At 51.2% G+C, this 17,970-nt stretch overlaps 8 protein-coding genes across 8 annotated transcripts; 6 read left to right on the top strand and 2 right to left on the bottom strand.

Moving 5' to 3' along the window:
- Window positions 1-140: 140 nt before the first annotated feature.
- On the top strand, window positions 141-2,793 carry K460DRAFT_409137 (triacylglycerol lipase; the record flags this gene model as incomplete). Its single annotated transcript, XM_040937226.1, has 3 exons — window positions 141-395; window positions 450-1,297; window positions 1,347-2,793. The coding sequence occupies 3 exons, from the start codon at window positions 141-143 to the stop codon at window positions 2,791-2,793; spliced, it is 2,550 nt and encodes an 849-aa protein (XP_040784244.1).
- Window positions 2,794-3,289: 496 nt separating this feature from the next.
- On the bottom strand, window positions 3,290-4,379 carry K460DRAFT_171185 (uncharacterized protein). Its single transcript, XM_040926965.1, has one exon. The coding sequence runs from the start codon at window positions 4,279-4,281 to the stop codon at window positions 3,304-3,306; it is 978 nt and encodes a 325-aa protein (XP_040784243.1). The 5' UTR covers window positions 4,282-4,379; the 3' UTR covers window positions 3,290-3,303.
- Window positions 4,380-4,613: 234 nt separating this feature from the next.
- K460DRAFT_388558 (uncharacterized protein) lies at window positions 4,614-6,564 on the bottom strand. The gene has a single exon (XM_040935703.1). It carries the CDS (start codon window positions 6,176-6,178, stop codon window positions 4,919-4,921), a length of 1,260 nt encoding a protein of 419 aa, XP_040784242.1. The 5' UTR covers window positions 6,179-6,564; the 3' UTR covers window positions 4,614-4,918.
- A 736-nt stretch (window positions 6,565-7,300) lies between these two features.
- Window positions 7,301-7,725, top strand: K460DRAFT_171139 (uncharacterized protein). Its single transcript, XM_040926963.1, has one exon. It carries the CDS (start codon window positions 7,431-7,433, stop codon window positions 7,644-7,646), a length of 216 nt encoding a protein of 71 aa, XP_040784241.1. The 5' UTR covers window positions 7,301-7,430; the 3' UTR covers window positions 7,647-7,725.
- Window positions 7,669-9,030, top strand: K460DRAFT_409134 (uncharacterized protein; the record flags this gene model as incomplete). The annotated part of the gene is made up of 3 exons (XM_040937225.1): window positions 7,669-7,696; window positions 7,813-8,675; window positions 8,725-9,030. 3 exons carry the CDS (start codon window positions 7,669-7,671, stop codon window positions 9,028-9,030), a joined length of 1,197 nt encoding a protein of 398 aa, XP_040784240.1.
- Window positions 9,031-9,941: 911 nt separating this feature from the next.
- K460DRAFT_388556 (MFS multidrug transporter-like protein) lies at window positions 9,942-12,341 on the top strand. Its single transcript, XM_040935702.1, has 5 exons — window positions 9,942-10,020; window positions 10,222-10,271; window positions 10,379-10,587; window positions 10,649-11,029; window positions 11,083-12,341. Exons 1-5 carry the CDS (start codon window positions 9,988-9,990, stop codon window positions 12,069-12,071), a joined length of 1,662 nt encoding a protein of 553 aa, XP_040784239.1. The 5' UTR covers window positions 9,942-9,987; the 3' UTR covers window positions 12,072-12,341.
- A 960-nt stretch (window positions 12,342-13,301) lies between these two features.
- On the top strand, window positions 13,302-14,181 carry K460DRAFT_171102 (uncharacterized protein). Its single transcript, XM_040926962.1, has 2 exons — window positions 13,302-13,480; window positions 13,537-14,181. Exons 1-2 carry the CDS (start codon window positions 13,469-13,471, stop codon window positions 14,041-14,043), a joined length of 519 nt encoding a protein of 172 aa, XP_040784238.1. The 5' UTR covers window positions 13,302-13,468; the 3' UTR covers window positions 14,044-14,181.
- Window positions 14,182-14,494: 313 nt separating this feature from the next.
- On the top strand, window positions 14,495-17,395 carry K460DRAFT_379710 (PLP-dependent transferase; the record flags this gene model as incomplete). The annotated part of the gene is made up of 2 exons (XM_040935187.1): window positions 14,495-14,510; window positions 16,071-17,395. 2 exons carry the CDS (start codon window positions 14,495-14,497, stop codon window positions 17,393-17,395), a joined length of 1,341 nt encoding a protein of 446 aa, XP_040784237.1.
- Between the last annotated feature and the right edge of the window lie 575 nt (window positions 17,396-17,970).

The raw sequence follows: 17,970 nt of genomic DNA, 5'->3' as shown, positions 1-17,970 counted from the left end.
AACTTGTCGAGATTTTGACTACCTAGCTGTCTCTATAGTCTCCCCGGCATCCGCGCGCTCCATTCGACCTCCGGCCTTTTCCTCCATCACCGGCCAACGCAGCCTTCACAGCACCTGCGCATGGCGGACGCTCCTTCTCCATGTCCCTGCTGTCCGACACTGTTCTTGCAGGAGGCAGTACCAGGCTGCATATAGCCGGACGAGGCCAGAAGAGCGCACAGGAAGTCCTCAGGAAGAGCAAGAGTCATGGCAGCTTCCTTACACCTCTCGTCCAGCTGGTGAGAGACCCAGCAGGGACCCTCGGTAGCGCTATCGGCAACTATAATGTGCCTGATACGGATGCGGCTGCATCGGAAGCCCATCGCAGACAAATCCTGTACCTGCGCATGAAAGACGTGGGTCTTCCAGATTGGTTCCGTGTTCCTTTCACATGCTAATAGCACATGCAGGCCGAATCCTACGACGAATGGAAAGCCGCAGCGACCGAGTTGGACGTGCTGGAAGGAAACGAGGCCTGGAAAGAGCAACATGACTCACCAGAGTATGACGCGGCGCTGGTCGCTGCTCGTTTGAGAGAGCTGGACCATGCACGCCTCGACTGCGATGTGAGGAGGATGCTTTTTCTGATACGGACCACGCTCACACGCGGATTGGGCGACATGGGCCAATTGCGCTTGTACAAGCACTCGCACATCGGGACCAAGAGACTGATCGAGAGATACATTGATTCGGCACAACAGACCATGGCAGCCTTATTGGACGTATCGGCTAAGCAGGGAGATCAGTGTCCCGTCGAACCGCGACGACTCGTAGAGCAGCTGCTTCAAACACGCCAGTCCTTTGGGCGTAGCGCATTGCTGCTGTCAGGAGGTGGCACCTTTGGCATGAACCACATTGGCGTCGTCAAGTGCCTCTGGGAAGCCCGTCTACTCCCGCGCATAATCTCTGGAGCATCTGCCGGGAGTATCGTTAGCGCAGTATTATGTACCAAGACCGACGAAGAAATCCCCGACGTATTGCACGAGTTCTGCTACGGAGACCTGAACGTCTTCGACAATCCTAGCGAATCCGACACTGTGATACACAAGGCCGTGCGCATGTTGAAGTCAGGCGTTCTTTTCGATATATCTCATCTGATGAGAGTTATGCGGGGACTACTTGGAGACATTACTTTCCAAGAAGCATACAATCGGACTCGACGCATCTTGAACATACCCGTGTCGACCTCCTCCTTATACGAGCTACCCAGACTCTTAAACTACATCACGGCTCCTAATGTCATGATTTGGTCTGCAGTGTATGTCTCAAACAGGGTTCCATAATTATAGCGTGCTAATCTCTTACAGATGTACTTCGTGCTCTGTTCCACTGGTTTATAAGAAGGCATCACTTCTTGCCAAAGACCCAAAGACTGGCAGGGAGGTGCCTTGGGATCCAAATCCTGACACGACTTGGATCGACGGCTCCGTAGATAACGACTTACCAATGACACGCCTAGCCGAACTCTTCAACGTCAATCACTTCATTGTCTCCCAAGTCAACCCGCATGTGGTACCGTTCCTCGCCAAAGAGGAAGAGATTGTGGCCGCAGAAGCACATCAGGGTACTACAGTTCCTGCAGGACCCAGCTGGCTGAGCACTGCGGCAAGCCTTGCTAGAGGGGAAGTGTTGCATCGTCTGCAGGGGTTTGCTGATATTGGCTTCCTTCCAAATATTGTGACCAAAGCAAGGTCCGTCCTTAGCCAGCGCTATTCTGGTGACATCAACATATTCCCGAAGATATCGTATGCAGATTTCCCGAGAGTTCTGAGTAATCCCACTACGGAATATATGATTGGATGCATGCTCACGGGACAACGGGCCACATGGCCTAAACTTTCTAGGATACAGAATCATGTTGCGATCGAACTTGCTCTGGATGACACAATCCAGAAGCTACGAGCGCGTGTTGTCTTCTTCACTCCGAGCCAAGTAGATCTGCGTCTCAACAACCTTGGCAGGCCACTATCTCATGGAAACGACCTTGCGCCTGTGCATCGAACGAAATCGGTACACAAAATTACCCGTTTCAAACTCAAGACCGAGCCACCCAGTCCAATTCTTCGGAAGTCGGCACCAACAAGCCCTCTTTTATCAAGAGCCACCCTAAGGTCGCCATTTCAAACCACCCCCAAGCAACACTACAAATCAGACGCCTCGAAGCCTAGGTCCTCTGGAGCCTTGACCATTGATGCAAGCTCTCTAGATGTCATATCGTCATCTGCCAATGATTCGTCTGACCAAGACTACTTCGCGGATCCAGAATCGGACACCACGGATGTCCTGTCCTCGCCTTCCCCCCCTACTTCGCCTTCTGTTCAAGGCCTTACCCTATGGCCATCAGTACGCCAAACACCTATGATTGCTGCTCCACATCCTACTACCACATACCCTGCTACACCTGCCGTTACCACCGCCATCGATCGTCGCACTGGCACCTTGCTCAACCTGGCCATGACCTCAGCCACTGGCACCTCGCCAAGCTCACCAGAGCGGCGCTATAAGCGACTATTCCACCCGGACGGACCCATCACGCCGGAACCAAACTCGGGCGCTTCGCGATTGGAGCTGAGAGACATATCAACGCCTCCCCACACGGAAACAAAGTCGAACAGCAGGCCTGGCAGCAGGCGCGGCAGTGGGGGTGGCAACGGCTCTACTCTTGGCCTCACCCTCGACCATTCGGGTACCAGGGGTATGCTGTTGAGGAAAAAGAGTTATAAGCAAATGACTCCCGACGATCCGATGGAATAAAACATCGGCCTCGCTCGCTTCGCCTACGATTCTTTTCTTTTGTATTTATATTTCCTTGTTCATACATCAGTTTTAAATACTATTCTTCTTACGCATTTTCGCATTTGGGGGGAAAGGAGCTAGATGATGGATGCTGGCATATTAGATGGAGTATTTTTGGATTTGGATTTGGCACCAGAACGAGTTGTACGACGGAACGGAACGGAAAGGGAATAGAATGAGCGATGAAAGGGAGGTGGTAGATACCCACAGCGTCAGGATACATCAGGATGGGACAATTGCTATTCGATGACTGCATACTTTACACAGGAGTTAGACTCTTCTATACACAAGAGATACACACACAGAGAGAGAGAGTAGTGGGGTGTTACTATTTACAACCTCTTCTATCTCACTATTCGATAGAAACAATGAAGCATTGCTCACTCCCAAACGCGTATACGTATAACTTGAAACATTTCCTTTCGTCTTTGCTTTCATAGCCGTAGCATTTTACCTTATATACATGAATCATACCCTACGCCCCCCCTCATCCCACTTCCGCCTAATCTCCCCCCTCCACCGCTGATACAGCTCATACCCCACGACAATAATAAACGGTATCCCCACTATAATCGCCGTCACCCGTCGCGCGGCTGGCTTGTACTTGGCCGGTAAGCGGATATCGGGCGTGGGCTCGATGAAGCGCGTGGCCGTGTGTGGTTTCGATCTTGCGCCATAAGAGGGATAGGGATAGGGGTTGGAGTTTGACGGATGAGGAGGTGGTGGGCGGGGCGCTGCGGGCGCGGGTTTGGCGAAGGAGAGGTTTGGTTTTGGGGGTTGGTGAGTAGAAGGTGACGGGGCGGGTAGGGGGTTGCGCGGGAGGGGGATTGTTGTTGGGCGTGTGGGGAGAAGGGGTTTGGGCGTAGCAGCAGCAGTGGTGGTGGTGGCGGGGGTGGGTGTTATGGGCGCTGTGGGTGACGGAGGTGAGATTGTGGGCTTTACAGGCGCTGCCTCAGGGTTTGCAGCGGGTGTACGGGTGCTGCTTGTAGGTGTCGCCGGGGTTATTTGTGAGGGTGTGGTCTTCGGCGGTGATGTTTTCAGTTGCGAAGAAACGGTCTTGTCGACGTTTTGGCTTGCGGCCTTTTTCGTCGGCGTAGGTGGTGTCGCGGACACAGACTTCAATGTCCCTGTGGCGCGGACTTGTTCTAATATCTTGCTCGTTGTAGGTGTGATTGGCGAAGCTTGTCTTGGTGTTGTGGTTGGCTTCGGCGCATCGTCCTTCTTCTTCACAACTGCGGCTTTCGGGGTCTTTGCTGCTGTTGCTGCTGCTGGCTTCTTCTTTGCCTCGACATCTTTCGTCGCCTTTGAAGAATCCTTCTTCGCCCCCGCCTTCTTCGCCTCTGCTGCTACTACTACCGGTACTGTCCTCGCATCGTCCGCAACCACTTTCCTGGGGCGTCCGCGCTTCTTAGCGGCCGGAGGATCGACTGCAGTCGTGGTGGACATTGCGGAATGACCAATTGGACTCGTGGGCAGTTAAGATAGTCGAACGGGACAGATACGATGACTGTGTTTTGCTGCGACGCGAAAAAAGGAGGTTCGAACGCGTCGAGGGGTTACTGCTGGGGTTTGTGTCGGAAATTCTGGGCGAGTAGGGCGAAGGGTGGAAACGATGCAGGGATTGGCGTGGGCCAGGGGTTCATCATCGTTTAGCCGACCTGAGATAAACTTCTTGAAACACACTCGAATAGCTGTCTACATTACTTGTGGAACGTTTGAAGGGCCGTGGATTTACACCACGCGATTGCATGAAGCCATTGAATTGGGTCACGCACTATGTCGCCATCCACCTTGCTTGGGCAATGCGTGGCTGACACTACCAAAGTCTGCATCCTAAAGGAGTCACTGGAAGCACCTAGCTGAGATATCTCAAGAAAAGCTATCAATTGCTTACTACCAACGGTAGCTACGTTGTTCAGACTGAATGCCACCACCTTGAAAGGTGATATGATTTTAACCCGAAAATAGACGATGCTACTAGATGCTCATACCCTAGATTTTGAAACGCCTGCTATCGTGGCAGTCCATGCTGCAGCTACATGACTGTCTAGTGTTCTCCTCAGATTATACACAATGACTTTCTTCAATATGAAGCGTACCGGATATTCACCAGCTTCGGCTCCTCACCCTCCCGCCGAACCACACGGAACCAACCCTTGCTCGTAAAGTCCTGGTCGACAGCCAAGAAGACCTGTTCCAAGTTCCGCAGGTAGATGAGCATGTTAGGCTGTGGAAGCGCATCTGGAAGAACGAGCTGGGTAATCGCGTCGAGCTGCGCACATGAGACCCGTTTCTCCATGAACAAGAAGTTGAACATGATGTTGTGGGAACCGAACGATATCAGATTGTGCTTGAAGGGCAAAGTTGCAGTTTCCAAGTACATCTGTCGGCAGACATTGTTGAGAAGAGTGAAGCCGGTTGAGACGTTGACATATGGTTGCTGTGACTGCTTGAACGGGTTTGTTCGCTTATCGAAGACGGTACAATGGTACCTGAAGATGGGGACGACTTGACGAAGCTCGCTGGACTTGTAAGTCGCCCGGTAGGTTTCGAAGCCAACGTTAATCGTGTTACCGCCAAGCACGTACTCGAATATGAGTTTGCGAACATCTTTGGGGAGCTGTAGGATTTGTGATGTACTCTGATTCGCAGACCACATCTGAGCCTCCTTGGACTTTTTCAGTAAGCCATGTCCCAGGATGGTCCTACGCGGCGCGGGGGTTCTCTCATCTTTGTAGACTTTCGGTTCGTATGGCAGCTTTGGCTGCTCATTCTTTATGACCTTCTCGAAGAGCCGCGACGTCTCTGTTGGCACAAAGGATGTTTGCCTCTTCGTTGCGGGGCCGACCGCGCGTGAATCAGCCGTTGGCATCATATGGGATTTACGAGGCTCTTGATGAGCCTGTCTCTGAATCTCTGCAGGCGGCGTTGGCAGATGACCGTTCCTCGGCTTGGGATCAGGCTGCTTCCACTTCTTCCCGCTCTTCCTAGTCTCTTCAAAATCCTCCCGGCTACCGTAGATGTTCTGTTGCTTTTGTTTGGAAGCTTGAAAGCGCTCTTTAAGAACCTTGTCAAATACTGCCAGTCGATTGCTACTCTGCGGTGCAGAATCGACAATCATCTCCGGCTCAGGTACAGAGATAGGCCCGCCGAACGCTTTCAGAGTCTTCTTCAGCAATGAAGACGTCTTCTCACCTCGGCTTGGCGGCGGGGATGGAGGTAAACGCAACTCGTCGGAATCGTCCGTCTTGTATCGCTTTCGGCTGTCACTGTGGTCTGGGCGGCTCTGTTGTCCATATGTAGATTGCCGCTTGTCGCGTTGTGAATATGTGCGTTTAGCCATGTTAGAGACGTAATCCAAGACTTTTGTGATGAAAGCAAAAATGACTTGAGCGTTTGAAGGACTTGGATGCGGTCGAAGGCTGTCGAAGATTGGCTGGGCGCAGTGATTTGCTGGAAGCTGCGACAGTCGAGAGCGGCAACTTGAGTCGAAGGTATGACTGCCCGCACAGATGTTCGAAATGGCCTGAAATTCCTGGTCCCGACTTCTTTCACTTGCAATTCTCAAGATGGGGCAGCAAAGCGCAGAGTGGCCCGGCTCCGATGTCTGCAGCCTAGCTAGGCGAACAGCGACCTTTGGAGGTAGAGATCGCGACTCGAACGAGAATGTGTTACTGTAGTTGAATGTGTCAAATATATGCGGAACCACGGGGGGTTTGAGCGACACTGCCTGCGAGCCATGGTGACAGAAATCCATCTCCCCACTTGTCGCGCTCTCACGTGAACGCAGCCATATCTGGCTAGCGCGTGATTACACCTCATCTCATGCAGTTGTTGGTGGCACGGGTGAGAAAAAGCAAAAGCAAGATGGTCATTCACCCACACAAGGCGACATCTAAGGTCGAGGTACTTCAACCGCCTCCTTCCAATGGTGTATCCACTTTGGAGAATGATGATGAGGTCTGATGCCATGGTTGGCTCGAGCCTATCCCGGAAGGTCCAATGCAATCACAAACATCTCCGCCCTCAAAGTACCATCACAGAACCAGCGATAGCTCAACAGGCAACACTAGGGCGTAGGCGCTTTTGATATCTTGATATAGCTCAAAGATCGAGATGTCTCTGAGCGTAGGCCGCTCACTTTCACAGAACCAGCGATCGCTCAACTGGCGTAGGCGCTTTGGAAACTCTCTCACTACAGGATGCACAGCGCTGTCGACCGATCGAGTCTTTACTATTGTCAACTCGAGCAGCCCATCATCGCATTTCAGCAGGTTCAGGTACCAAAAACTTTCATTAGTAGCTTGGCGATGCCCTCGTCATCGTTGGAGATGACACCACGCTCAACAATCCGTTGCACAGTCTTCATTCTTCTAGCACTGCTTGGATGATGACAAAAACCTGGGAAAAGATGATTGATCCAAACCAATCCATGTATTGGGAAGAAGAAAGAGACTGAGCTGTCGGAACTATCACTGTAGTGAAGAAGGTATATGACTGAGCGTTATGCATAACCTCTAGGGGTTTCTGTTGACGGCTATGGGTATAGCCAGCGCAAAGCAAGGCGACGAATGCGGTGAAGAAGTCATGTCGTGATGCGGCTTGGGTGTATACAAGGCTTGACGTCACTGTCACCCACCTCACTGTCACCACCTCACCGTCGCCCAGCAACGGCTTGCGCCGGCAGAACGGGAACTTGCTTTTGCCTGACCATCGTCCGCAGCAACAACACAACTACTACTCTACATCAATCTCAGATCAGGCAAGCTGCGTCCCAACTGGTCTCAGCACCGCGGCCTATCACCAATTGAGCTACGCGCAGACGCCGTTACAATGCCCTTATTTGCTCCCAATGAGTCAGGTACGTTTCCACTCTATTTGGTAGGCGATATCGAGTTCGTCTTGAATAGCTTTGTCACCTCGAGCTGCATAAAATCAACCCACACCTTCACCGCATATATACTGACAGTAGTTTAGTAACTGCCGATGACTTTTCATGGGACGCCTTCCCCCCGCCACCGCCTGAACCGGAGCACTGGCAGCCCGACCCCGACTCAGTTGCAAAGCCGGGCAAGCTCCCCGATCCGCGATTTAACCATGATCCGTACGAGGATGCAAGAATGAAGGCTTTCACGAACGAATACAAAGTGTATCACATTCCAGCGGATGTCGCTGCGAGCCTGAAGTCCGGTTCACCATCACCAGCCGTGAGTGAATCAATTTCAGTCCGCTCAGGCCTAGGATCTTGGCCCACTCCAGTTGCTCGTGCCTCAGGATATCCTCGCGACCTCGTCAATAACGTCAGTTCCCCGCCGTCCAAGAACTCAGTCGGATCAAGTGCGGAAACCACAGGCTTGCCTGACGGAACACTTACTACGCCCGCCAAGCGCTCAACTACTCGAATCGCTACTTTTGCGAAAGACAACATCCCAGTCAGCTTGTTAGATTGTCTCCAGTCCCAGGCTCCCGCTATCTCAACTACCTTAGCGAAGTCTATGCCAGCAGCCAAAGGCGTCGCGCCGGCATGGGCAGCTCCTCTAAGAAAGGCTCTAGCAGAGGAGATTCACACGGCACCTACTCAGTCTAGTAACCCGTCCCGCGCTTCCATTCCTCCACACCTGCGGAAGTCTGCCAAACAGGCTGTTAGCATGGCTAGCCCGCGTTTAGACCCTGCCGCAAAGGTCTACGAGCCTCGCAAAGATCATATTGGCGAGATGGCCACTCGTCAATTAGCAACTAGAGCACCTGAAACACTGGTCAACGGGGAGGACAGACTTGATGATGAGGCACTAGCTTGGAAAATGGCTACGACTGACCTTGATCTAGACAACGCTAAGGACGTAAGTTCAGCCCGGCGGACCGTCTATCACATTTTCTAAGCTCGTCTAGGGACTACAGCTTCAAGAGAAGATTCTGGGCGACTTTAACGGCAAGCAATCCGATGTGCCTATACCATCTACCCCCATGAGAATGAGCAACCACCGTCGTGGCAATCATGGCCACTGGATTAAGACTAGAATGGTGATGATCATGGAGGAAGATCTTGATCTAATGAAGCCTGCAAATGAGCGTGAGCTTATGGCCATGTCGGATGATGAGATCAATAGATACCTTGTGAAGGTTTCGTCCGCTCACGAGCATTGGTGGGAGGCCGAAAAGAGGCTCTACATTGACGAGGCCAGTGACACTGAGTAAATGGTCAGTTCATGCAGAAAGCCTCAAAATAGTTAACGCGGAGCTAAAGTGCAGCAGGCCATTCCAACATCTTCTTAGCTATTGAAGATTGGACTCTTGCCCGCTTGAAATCAAGGTCCGAGGGCGCGCATTAGGCGTACTATATTGACGGAGTTCTGCGATACTTTCATACTAGACACTAAGGTGCATCTACCCTTAGGGTACTCATGGCTGTTGAAATCACGTCTCAACTGGCTTGAAGGGTTTGCACTGGAGGTGGGCGAATGCGGAGAACCACTCTATGCTTACCTATGCCCGCGCAACCAAACTTTACAAAGATCCTGCAAGAGGACGGAAATAGAAACCCCATGGTAGCATTCATGTAGCACTGCCCATCCCGTAAAATCTATAGTTGATAACCTTCATGCACTCGTACAGGAACATGAGACAGTGATGACGCAACTAAGAAGTGTGCTAGGCGCGCATTGTCATGGACTGAAGAGGAAGGAAATTTGAGGGGGGGTGTTGATGACCTGAAGAAAAGAAGGGCGGTGTGTTTGATTGGGTCCATGTATGGAGAAGCTGGGAACGACTCGGTTTAGGTATGAATTGGTCGTGAGGATCGGCTACCATTCGGGACGGAGGCGGGGGGAAGTTGGATCGTACTTTTGTAATGCTCATGTGACACAGCTAGAATGTTTCAGCGCATCATGTATCATTCATACTGCATTCGTAATGATTACCCCGCATTGTTGTGATCCACGGTTCTGGTATCCAGCGTGTTGAGATAGAGGCTGGTGGAGAAGTTTGATAAGTTGGCCTAGATGGCTTCGCAGCACTATCTGCATGCTGCTATTACTCCTCCAGAGCAAATGCAATACTAGGAGAGCGATGGCCGAATGAGCTGCCTGCTTTATGCTGAATGAGCTGAGCCCGTGGCTCCTGGCACGCACAAACAGCGGGGAAGCGGTGGCCTTGATGGACCATGGTACTGGGAGCGGGCCGTCCAGAGTTTCCGTTGCCAGGCACCACATCGTCACTGGTATTAGAGGTTTGACTATTGAGCCTTGGGTGATTAGTAGCAGTGCATCCAAAGTTAAAGGACCCTAGTAGCTCGGTCCCGGTCTTCTTGTAGTAATGAAAATACTTATTTATTAGTCTCCGCTCCCCGCATTTCCTTCCTTGTTCTTTAATATTTTCCTACTTTAATAGTTAAGGAACCTTTGGGTATCTTTAATATCTCAAAACTACTTTAATTGTGAGTATACGAAGCCACAATACTGTAGCTTTTCAGAGTTTAATAAATTTATTAAGTAACCTGCTAACTTTGTACTAGTCTCTAAATCATGGCGGAATTAAGGCATGATAGTGACCCAAGTGTCGCCTCTGCCGGCAAAAAGGAGGCCACAGAGGGAATTGAGATGGTTCCCACGCGGAGCCAGAGCCTTCCACCAACCAACCCTGATACCCCGTTGACCCTCGACGAGGCGAACGCCGTTGAGCACACGGCATATATGTTCTCCACCAAGAAGAAATGGTGGATCTTGACCGTCGTGGCCTTGTGCCAGACGAGTATGAGTGAGTAGTCATAGACGTCCTCTCTTTTGATCCAGCGTTCAGTGACGCTGACAGGAGATAGATTACAACGCGGCGGTCTACTCAAATGCGATAGGCCGTCTCAATGCCGAGTACAACCTCGGCAGCAACCACTTCACAAACGCCAGAGCCGGCATGGCCTGGTTCTTGATTCTTTACGGTTTCGGTTGTGAGCTCTGGGCGCCGTGGTCCGAGGAATTTGGGCGCAAGTACATCATGCAGCTGTCCCTCGGCCTCGTCAACCTCTGGCAGGTCCTCGCCGGTGCTAGCAACGCCTGGTGGATGGTTCTACTCGCCCGTCTTCTCGGTGGTGTCTGCTCGGCAGGTGGCTCCGTCACGTTAGGAATGGTTGCTGATATGTTCGACCCCGAGGACCAGCAGTTCCCGGTGCTTTGGGTTAGCTTGTGGAGCTGTCTCGGATCAGGTATGTTGTCGCCGAAAGATCCGCAGCTGGTAGACATGCTAACGATTTTCTAGTCATTGGTGGCATCTGCGGCGGACCGATCGAACAGTATCTCGGCTGGCGCTGGAACTTCTGGATCCAGCTCATATTTGGCATTGTCGTCCAATTCATTCACCTCTGCTTCGTTTCTGAGACCCGGTCGACGGTTATGCTCAACCGCGAGGCAAAGAGACAGCGCAGACAGAACCCGAATACAAACGTCGTTGGTCCTACTGAGAACGAGAAGATTCGCGTGAGTGAGACCCTGGCGATCATGGGCCGTCCTTTCAAGATGCTGGTCTGCGAACCCATCGTTGGTTTTCTGTCCCTGCTCAGCGGATTCAGCGACGCCCTTATTTTCAGCTTCCTGGAGTCCTATGGGTATGTCTTCAAGGATTCTGCCTGGAACTTCACGCCCAGCCAGCTCGGTATCGCCTTGTTTGCTCTCTTCATCGGTTACTGGGCCGCAGGTTTCGCCTACTTTCCAGTCATCAGACGGCACAACCAGCAGCGCAAGTCTGGCAAGGAGCTGAGCCCCGAAAGTCGCCTGTGGTTCCTACAATACATCGTCCTGCTCCTACCGATCGGTCTCTTCATCTCGGTATTTACGGTGACAGGCCCGCCAGTCCCTTGGATTGCACCACTGATCGGAGCTGTTTTGATCGGGTGCGCAAACATGGCGATCTACTACGCCACGATCGACTACATGGTTGCTGCTTACGGAGGAAAGTATTCTGCTTCCGCGACTGGTGGTAACGGCTTTTCGCGCGATGTTCTCGCTGGTATCTGCTCCTTCTACACCGGCCCTATGTACCACAAACTCGGGGTCCAAAACTCAACATGGGTGCTCTTTGCCCTGTCCGTGGTTGTCTGCATTCCAGTCTTTGTCATCTACAAGAAAGGACCTCAAATCAGAGCCCGAAGCAAGTACGCCAAGGAAATCGAGAAGGAGCGAGTCGAGAACGAGGCAACTAAGCAAGCCATGGGCGAGAGGCGTCGGGCGCTTCAGGATCCAGAAGTTTAGGTGTGGTAAACTGGCAATGCACTATGGCATCGATTGTGAGGTCTGCAGGCTTCTTGATTATCATGCCCTTGCTCTTACTGTCGATGGTATGTCATGGCGACTTCGCAGAGTTCTTTCCGCGTACGATGGCGCACATTGTAGATGTTCTGGAATCATTTAGATGAGCCTGTCCAGCTCTGTCGATTGGTCACCAATGTATGAGCATCACTATTGCAGTGACTAGAATGATCGATACAGTCTTGTGCTCTTGTCGTTGGTGTCGCGGCCGGGTTCACAAGTTGTGCCTTTAACAGCGCTAGATTCAAAGAACTGTATTCTCTGGTTTATCGATATATGAAATATTGGGCGGTGTCGAAGTAGCCGTGGCTCTCTAGGGCGAGATGGGGGAACACGTGGAAGCTAACCGAGGGGCGCTCAGACTCCTAAGGTTGGTCGAATATCGAGAGGCGTTCGAGATATCATCAAACAACCGACTAATACTATATTAAGCAGAACTATCTTTTGAAGGCGATCAATGCTCCACTACAGTACAACGCTAGTATAGAGTCAGATTTCACGCTTCAGCCGAGCGGCTAGTGCTATGCCACCAAAAGAGACGTCTGAGGCCTAGTGAGAGTGTGTTTTGCAAGCACAATACACGTATTACTATCGCAAAAGACTACGTCATGAGCATATATTCATTGAGGTGACAGGAGTAGCTGTCTTTCGACATTAGCAGCATCTCCGAGGTACGGACCTGCACCCCACGCTAACCAGAGACTCGATGATGAGGCCTAACACAATCCGAGATACCTCCAATCGAAAGAACTCGGGTACATCGCTCCAACGATGTCGTTGCGAAGTCCTTTGTCCTTCATCAAATTCTGCATGGCAAGATGAACCTTCTGGTCGCCTGACAGAGTTCTGCTCCACGCTCTCGTTTTGGGGTATGACACCGCCTTTTACAGTTCCGAATTCGGCTCCTATCTCCACCGCATCGCCCAAAGGAGATATACAGCGCATCTCCCGCGGGCTACGCATGCAATTTATGCGTCTTACCCACCCCCCGCAAGTGCTACATCTGATAATGACGTCAATTGTCATGTGCCCCGTTCCTGGCGCGGGCCGTACCCGTCGCCACTCCAATCAAATGGGATATGACTAGTCCAGGCACCAATTGCGCGTTGCCAGCTGTACTCGCGCATACAAGTGCATTGCCTAACATGAAGCCGTTAAAAGAGAAGGGGTTGAGTGGGGAAATATCACTCTAGTGCCTGTGAATAATTTACGAACAGCGGGTTGCACCGGCTGCCCAGATGCCCAAATTGGGCTTCTTTCTCTTAAGCTATATGGCCTTTTTTATCTCTTGAGAGAAGATCCACTTACCGTATGAGTGAAGCGAAATCAAGCTTTTTAGAATGGGTGTCGCTGTAAGTTTCTAAACCGTGTCGACTTGCACCGCTATGGGAGATGCTAACTACGAAAGAACCCACCTGTTAGTACTGTAAATATGTTACAGGAACTCGTATACACCATCCTAGATGTCTTTAATGCCACCAGAGACTTATACCAGACGTTAGAGACCAAGGAAAAGAGAGATTATCAACTTGTTCTCCAGTCCAAAGGCTATCCCACTTCAAGAAGGATCGAATATGTCGAAGATGGAAGACTTGGTAGCGATGAAGCCCTCGTAATGGATAAAGTAGCAGTCTCGCGACAGTTTGAGAATGGCTACCAAGCCCTAGGTGCTCAGTTTGCTATGGGTGATGGTGAGTACTACTCTCTTACAAAACTCGCGAGAGGAGTGAAACCTGTGGGTCCTACCGCATCGCCATCTGGGTTGCCCTTGCTTGTAGATGTTCACTTCTTTCCTTTCTTGGTTATCACTGAATTCCCGAGGAGCAATCCAAAGCTAAAGAGCAAATGGGTTGCTCCGCCAAGCCCTGCAGGTGTATCTGGTTATGCAAGTCTTGGTTCAACGATCGCGCGCTAATGGGATCTCGGATTAGTACTCGCGCATACAGCCCTTCAATCCCAGATCATTGCATTACAGGGAATCCTCGTATCAACCTTCCTTTATGGGCCCACATCGTCCGATCCCATCTCCCATCAACTGTCAAATCTCAATGCAGCATCACAAGCAGCAGCAACAGCCTCGGTCAACATTCTAGTAGCTCAGGAACGACGACAGAAAGATGCACTTCTAGACAATTCTCGATCGGTGCACTCTCCAATAGCGCACTCCAGCCTGACTCATGCGCCCACCGGGATGAGCTCAAAGTCGACAGCTCTGATGAAATATCCTGAGCTTTCCCGAGCACGAGGTGGCAGCCCGGTCAATACAACGGTGCTCGAATGGAGAGGCAGGCCTAAAACGGAGAGAACCGATACAGACACAACATCGATGACTGGTCCAACTTCATACGGAATGAAGTCGGCTTCACATGACCTATACTGTCTGTACGCTATTGACCTCCAGCGCCATACAACCCAGCCACTGTCTGCGAGCATAACGTCTGGCCCAGTGCCAAACTGCCCACACTGCAAGCAGACGTTACATCTCTCATCTGGGAGAGCATGGGAAATTCTCAAGGAAGATGACGGGTATGAGCGATGTTTTCAGATCTCCAACCGTTTTGTCGTCAAGTGCCACCGAGATGGTCCTGATGGGCAATATGCGTGCGTCATATGCTCAAGTTATGGCACGGTTGATACAGTTTGTGGCGATGTCAAAGCCCTCGTGAAGCATATCTCGGAAGACCATGACATCCGTGAGCTGAAGCACGAGGAAGATATTGTTGAGATAATCGAGCAGCCGGCTAAGAGTGGAAGAGAAAGAGACAGCGGCTATGGTGCATCGCGAAGCAGCAGGAGGAGTGCTAGTTTCGGTTCGAGCAGACGGCGCAGGAGTATGCCTGCATGTGAGCGCGAAGTGGAGACGTTTGGAATTAGGTCTCCGAGATGGGGCGCCTAATTGGTGTACCCACGAGTCGAGCTTGTTCGTCTGTGGTGACTTCTGGTTCCTCAGTTCTGATTATGTATGACTATAGCTATTCTGCAAGCAATTCTCCGAATAGATTTTGATATGATCAGTTGATTTAACAACGTTGACGATGGCACAAAGAGCCTCACGTATCACCATATGCTTACTATCCGTGCATCGCCCCACTTGAATACCCAGATTGCAGTTGAAAACTAGAATAACCTCGCTATCACGCATCATATTCGGCACCTCCAGCCAACTCCTCTAAACCTGTACCAAAACGGACAATGCTTCAGCCCAGCAATCAACACTGTTACCTTCAGATACCGCATCTAGTAATCTACGATGCGGAGATGATACCAAAGGCAAGTTTTTATTGTCAAACATGCGAGGTTCGCTCCCTTTTCATGCAATGTGCTGCAACAGTAGTTTGAACGAAGACCATTGTCTAATTTGGGCTTAGTCTTGCCTGTTTGGGATGTGCGTGTGTGCATGTGGCGTGCTTACATACGGCACGTGGTAATTAGATGGAGAACGAACATGCATGGATGTGGTGTGAAGATGCGATATGTCGTGCATGAAGGACTTGCTGCACTGAGTCCTGGACTGGGTGTTGACAGTTTGCTGCTCGGGCGTAACGGGGACGCCGATGGGGCGTTAGTGAGAAGCTGAGGAACAAGCGACTTGCACTTCCGACCGGGGAGCATTTGGCCAAGGCTCCACAATTCAATGTTGGGAGATCCTTTCGCTCGCTGCCTTGTGGCAATCTTTGTATACTCTCTGTAATGGGCAAAGGAAGACTTCAAGATCGCTTCTCGCGGCCTTGAACCCGGTGGGAAAGTGTCGGAAAGCGTCGGAAATTGGTTCGGGATGAGCGCGGAGTCATCAGCTCCCCATTCCTGTTTGCAACAACGCCCCGTCCATGCTACCTGCGCTTCCACACTATTCGCCCCTGTAATTCCCGTTCAGCTTCGAAGACGAACGGCCTATAAAGATGACACCGTCTGCAGACGGCTCACCGCCGACCACAGTCGCAGCAACCAAGCTCAATACGAAGAGTGAGCAGGCTACTGTTGCTCAGGCGCTACAAGCAGCAAAAGCCCGATTCGCGGAGAGAAACGTCAAGAGCTTAGGCCTGCATCAAGAAGCGGCTAAAAGCTTGCCTGGTGGTAATACGAGGAGTCTGCTGCACACTGCTCCATTTCCAGTATTTCTGAAGAGTGGGAAAGGCCATCAGGTCACAGATGAAGATGGGCACACATATACTGACCTTGTGGGCGAACTCACCGCTGGCCTATATGGGCACTCGCAGCCACTTATTCAGCAAGTGTTGATTGATACGATTAAAAACGTGGGGCTCAATCTTGGTGGAACAACGACGTTGGAGACGAGGCACGCTGCTCTGATTTGTGAGCGCTTCAAGCTCGATCGTATCCGCTTCACAAACTCTGGGACTGAAGCAAACCTCCATGCTATTCAGGGTGCGAAGCGCTTCACTGGTAAAAAGAAGGTCGTTGTGTTCACAGGCGGCTACCATGGAGGCTGCTATACCTTTCCTGGAGATCGGCCGGCAGAGAACTGTGTAGATAAGGATGATTGGATCATCGCCGAGTACAACGACATTGAAGACACAAAAAGAAAGATTGAAGAGTCCGAAGATGTAGCGGCGGTTTTATTAGAGGGCATGCAAGGGCGAGGACCATGTATTGTTGGGAAGCATGACTTCTTACATCAAGTTCAGCAATCAGCGAGAAAGGTCGGCGCTGTCTTCATCCTGGACGAGGTGCAGACTAGTCGGCTGGCTCCAGGAGGCCTGCAAGAGCACGAAGGTTTGCAGCCCGATATTACCACCTTGGGCAAGTTTCTCGGTGGAGGCATCGCTTTCGGAGCCTTCGGCGGGAGAGAAGACATAATGCGTGTATACGATCCGCGCGAGTCCAATGCACTCGGCCACTCTGGCACCTTCAACAACAACACCCTTGGCATGGCAGCAGGCTATGCTGGTCTTTCGCAAGTATACACGCCAGCAGTATGTAGCGAGTTTAGCGGCATCGGCGACAAGCTTCGCCAGCGCTTGCAAGATCTCACTCGAGACACAAAGATACTTGTCACTGGCCTAGGAACTATTATGGGTATTCACTTTCTGAGGGACGGGAAGAAGGAGCTGAAGAGCTTTAGAGATCGTCATGAGGATGCTGAATTGAGAAGGCTGTTCTGGTTCGAGATGATGGAGGATGGGTTCTGGATTACGGAACGGGGGAGTGTGGCGCTGATAATAGGGACGCCATGGGCAGAGCTGGAAAGATTCGTTGAGTGTGTTGGGGAGTTTTTGGAGAGACACCGAAGTTTGGTGTGCCTTTAACGGGTATGCCTTACTATTCTGTCTTATATATGTTGATCCTAGCTCACCGCCGACACCAATCACGAACCTATCCTATAACTACACAATACAAGAGCGTAAACGCATTAGAGAGAGAGTTCCTGCCGCTATCAGAAGGTTTTTGTCAAAATACTCCGCCGGCGTAGATGTGGGTGCATACGAGGACTGGAAGGGTTGCGAATGGGCTTCAGGAAGCGCATTTAGAGCAATGCGGGCGTAGAGAAGTAATAATTCTAATTTGTGAACTACGTGTGAGACGAAAGCTAACTTCGTAACATGATAAACGTGCGGGCGAAGCGACAGTACTATTACAGGGACAGGGGGATGACTATGGAGAGGTTCTTTAAGAAGTATCGGACAAAGGAGATCGGGCCTTGTGTGAGATTGTGAATTGCATTATTACTCGACGTATAATATCAAAAGTGCGTATCCATCTTCAGCTGTAACCACGTGGGGCACGACGCGTGGACATCCGATCAGGTCGCTTATGTAATGTCAACAATATTGCTGCCAAGTACTGTGCCTTGGTACCACCGAGATGAAGAGCAGTAATGTTC

The sequence above is a fragment of the Cucurbitaria berberidis genome, assembly GCF_010015615.1.
Source record: "Cucurbitaria berberidis CBS 394.84 unplaced genomic scaffold K460scaffold_5, whole genome shotgun sequence".
NCBI classification, from domain to species: Eukaryota; Fungi; Ascomycota; class Dothideomycetes; order Pleosporales; family Cucurbitariaceae; genus Cucurbitaria; species Cucurbitaria berberidis.
This window is presented reverse-complemented; position numbering and strand designations above follow the sequence as displayed.